The sequence below is a fragment of the Brassica oleracea genome, chromosome C2 (genome assembly GCF_000695525.1).
Source record: "Brassica oleracea var. oleracea cultivar TO1000 chromosome C2, BOL, whole genome shotgun sequence".
Lineage (NCBI taxonomy): Eukaryota > Viridiplantae > Streptophyta > Magnoliopsida > Brassicales > Brassicaceae > Brassica > Brassica oleracea.
In genome coordinates this window covers 43,647,340-43,651,670 of record NC_027749.1, presented here as the reverse complement: position 1 = coordinate 43,651,670, position 4,331 = coordinate 43,647,340, and the positions used below count along the sequence as shown (strand labels likewise).

Below are 4,331 nucleotides of genomic sequence, written 5' to 3'. Positions count from 1 at the left end.
CCCTCCCAAAAGGCCCACATGATAATTGTCCTGAAACATGATCAAAATAGGTGAGCTCGGCTCGTCGACTCGCGAACCAGTAGTCGGCTCGACTACTGACTACTTTTAGCCGACAGAGCGAATGACCGTAAGTCATCGGCTCGACGACTCGGTTCAGCAGCCCGACATCTTGGCCCAATCGTTGAGAAGGCCCCGTTAGGTCAAGGCGAATTAGGTCAACAGGAGACCGTCTATAAAAGGAGGAGAAAAGGCAACGACGAGGGGATCCGCAAATTACGACATTCACTTTCGGCTAGATCTAGGGTCTCATATCTTATCTCGCCGACTTGTACGGTTCGACGAACTAGCTTTCGTCGGACTAATTCTGATCACTCTCTCTCTCCCTTTTGTAACTCCGTTTCGATTCCTTGATCTAATAAAACACGAACTCGTCCTTTTCTCTTTAGTAGTTTCTCTTAAACTATGCTGGCGTCACGCAAACACGAAGGCACAGTGGTTTACAAACCAGTGGGTTTTCGAGGTGAAGGAAGCTAAGGCTGAACTTGACGATGGAGTATTGTGGCTCACCGTTCCAAAGATTCCGAGGACAGAGCCCGAGACAAGATTACAAGCGACATGTTTCGATGAGAGCCCCAATGTCTTGTCTAGACTCGTGATGGTGTCTAGGGTTTATGGTCGGTCTTCTCTTATCGGCAACTTTTATTTTCTCTTTTATGGTTTTGAATAATAGGGCATGTATGGCGTGGACTTTGTTGCAGTTTGTGTCTATCTATATGTTAGTTTACATTTTTTCTACGTATATCATCTCATGAATGTCATAGCCGGTTGGTTATAAAGAATCTATAACGCGATATGTTAGGGTTATTTCAAAAAGTAACGAACTTTAACTTGTAGTTCAAACAATCCATGAATCTAAAAAGTTTTAATAAAACCATGAAAATAAGTTGAAAAGAATTGGATCTCAACAAAACGGATGTAAATCTCTTTAGACGATAGAGGAGAGAGTTTCGTTGCTAAAAAGGACACGTTGCATTGCTAGGTAGATCTTTCTTTCTTTTTGTCGTATATATGCGAAAACTTAAATGGAGGGAGTAAAAAAGAAGAAGATTGACAGCTCTTTCAAACGAAGAGAATCATTGACGTCAGCGACTCAGCATCCTGCATGCTTTAACCATCGTTGTAAGAAACTTCAAAGAGAGAGAGAGAGAGAGATTGCCTAATTTCTTGTTTGTTTCTGTCATTAAATGGTTTCATGAGTAGAATATGGTGCTTTTTTAATTTCTTCTCTGTTATATCGAATGATTATTGCTATTTAAACGTTTCTTTGAGCCTACGGACTATATATACCAGCTTTCTTCTCATAATGAATCCCCAAACAAAAACAATACTAACATTTTTATAGTTTGTTTGTATAATCTTTTGAACATATATAGTGTTCATCAGGAGAAGATTCTTATAGTGAACAAACAATAAAAGTAATAAAGGATAATCATCATATATTTCTGAACACTCCCAATAAAGTTTATATATTTTTAAGGAATACACTGTGAAATTGAATTGTATATTCAAAGGAAACCTTAAATAAACAGGATAAATATTTAAAAACAATTTACATCAAAACATAAAGGGCAAATGTCCAAAATAACACATTTCTAAGTTTATATCACAAAAATAGCACTCAAAAACAAAAATGACCAAAATAGCTCCTTTCTAAGTTTATTTCTTATCCCCAAAACCCCATTTCTCAACTCTAAACCCTAAACCCTAAATTCTAACCTCTAAACCCTAAACTCTAAACCCTAATCCCTAAATTCTAAACCCTAAACCCTAAATTCTAACCTCTAAACCCTAAACTCTAAACCCTAATCCCTAAATTCTAAACCCTAAACCCTAAATTCTAACCTCTAAACCCTAAACTCTAAACCCTAATCCCTAAATTCTAAACCCTAAACCCTAAATTCTAACCTCTAAACCCTAAACTCTAAACCCTAATCCCTAAATTCTAAACCCTAAACCCTAAATTCGAAACCCCACCTTTTAACTCTAAACCTTAAGTTTGTGACTTTTGATAAAACATTAAGTGCTATTTTTGTGATTTTTGATTTTGAATGCTATTTTAGGAACAAAAATTTGATTTAGTACTATTTTTGTCTTTTTCTCAAACATAAAAGATAAAGTATTTTACAAGCTGTTAAAACTCTTTAAAAAAATACGTTGAACCACTATTTTTAAAATTGGTCTTTGTCGTTATGTGAAATCAAAGAGAGGGAGAGGGAGAGTAGAAAAATTGACAGCTCATAAAATGTTTTACCATGGATAATCGGTACTACGTCACCGCTGCTTTTAATGTTTTTTTCACTCAGTAAAAAACATTAACACAAAGGTAAGTAAATGAAGCAAGCGAAGACCAGAGTGCTGTATTTCAACAAAAATCGTCACAGCGAACAAGAGAGAGATCACATAGAGAAAGAAGAAGAAGAAGAAGAAGAAGAGATATGGCTCAGACAAGAGTTCTTGACATGTCGAGAGTTCCTTTCATCCCAGGTCTCTTTCTTTCTCTTCGATTACTCTCCCTTACTTTACTTGGTGCAAAAAAAACAATAAAGTTTCCTCCTTTATGAGTTTGCTGCTTTGTTAATCTTTGCTAGTCTCTTCTTTTGTGGTTCTGTTGGCGTTATAACCGAACATACAGGGAGGATACACGCGACCAACAACGAATACCAGAGATACGGTCCGAAGGGTTTCATGGAGATCAAGATCCTCGAAAACGACAACCTTTACGTCCGTGTCGACTTGCCCGGTGTTCCAGACGACGGGGTCCGCCACAGAGTCGACTCCGTGAGACAAAAGGTTGTCTTTTTCTCCGGTGAAGAAACTCTCAGCGACAAGAAAAACGCCCGTGAGTACGCCGGAACCGCCGGTTTAGGGTGTGACTGCTGCGAGATAACCGGGGTAGATGCGAAGATGAAAGATGGAGTCTTGAGGATGATTGTGTCAAGGGTCAAAGTCAAAGACCATGACAACAAGTGTACTCACTTTCTCCCTCCCAACACAGGTTCGAATCCACTCAAATAAAGATCACACCTTTTTTTTGCATATTCCATTAAATGCGCTTTAGTTTGTTTGTTTACAGGTAAATCAGGGAGATACAATATGGATGATATGAACATCATGGCTGAAGTGGAGGACCATCCATTTGTGGTGAAAGGTCCTAAGCGTTCAGACCACTACAGTACACAACGAAGAGGTGATGGAAGTGTCTGCGTTTCATTCGACTTGCCAGGTGTTTGTGGTGATGATATATTGGTGCTTCCCAATGAGAATGAAGTCAAGTTCTACGGTGAGAACAAGGAGGTGTACGAGCACGACGAGAGTTGCCGTATCTTCATGGGAGCCGTCAACGGTGCTTACCTTTGTGCTCCTGGTGTTCCACTTCTGAGCCACCACATCGCTTGGGATGCTGAGTTTGGTGTTCTCAAGGTCCGTATTTCACCTCCTGGCAGCAACAGCGACTAGTAGTAGTCTAGTTACACGGTCTCATCTCTCTACTTCATTTCACGTGTTGTCTCTGGGAGAACTTTTAGTTGGCTGCTACTAAGTCTTTTGTGTTTTAAGTTTGGACAATAATAATGTGTCTTGTTTTGGTGTTTGTTATGGAATGACTTAGGGGCTGTTTGTTTCACCATTTGCCATCTCCATCCAAATGATTCATTTGTATGATCTATTCAAATGATCCATTCAGATTTTTGTGATTGTTTGTTTGTCCATCCACATAGCTCATCTAGATGAATCATCTAAATGGATCTTATGTTTGTTTCTTTATTTTCATTTCCATTCAAATGAGTTTATTAAAGAAATTACTGAAATATCCTTGTGTTGATTTAATCATATGTTTAATATTAATTTTAACTATATTACATTTAATTATTTACGGTTTGGGCGGAAAAACAAGTTTTTACGGTTTTAGCGAGAAAACACATTTTTATGTTTTGGCTGAAAACAAGATTTTTCAGTTCTGGCGGGAAAACGACATTTTTCTGTTTTGGCGGAAAAATACAAATTTTTGGTTTTGGCGAGAAAACAAGTTTTTGCGGTTTTGGAAGGAACCACATTTTTGCGATTTTTGCGGAAAAACCCATTTTTGCGATTTTGGCGGGAAAAATGCGTTTTTGCGGTTTTGGCGGAAAAACGCGTTTTTGCGGTTTTGGCGGAAAAACGCATTTTTGCGGTTTTGGCGGGAAAACGCGTTTTGCGGTTTTGTTGGGAAAACGCTTTTACGGATTTCGCGGGAAAACGAGATTTTTCGGTTTTGGCGGGAAAATACAAATTTT

General features: G+C 38.4%; 1 protein-coding gene across 1 annotated transcript; it reads left to right on the top strand.

Annotated features, from left to right (window-relative positions):
• The first annotated feature begins 2,476 nt into the window (after positions 1–2,476).
• Positions 2,477–3,660, top strand: LOC106326523. Its single transcript, XM_013764489.1, has 3 exons — positions 2,477–2,544; positions 2,693–3,055; positions 3,134–3,660. Exons 1-3 carry the CDS (start codon positions 2,496–2,498, stop codon positions 3,514–3,516), a joined length of 795 nt encoding a protein of 264 aa, XP_013619943.1. The 5' UTR covers positions 2,477–2,495; the 3' UTR covers positions 3,517–3,660.
• Positions 3,661–4,331: the final 671 nt, after the last annotated feature.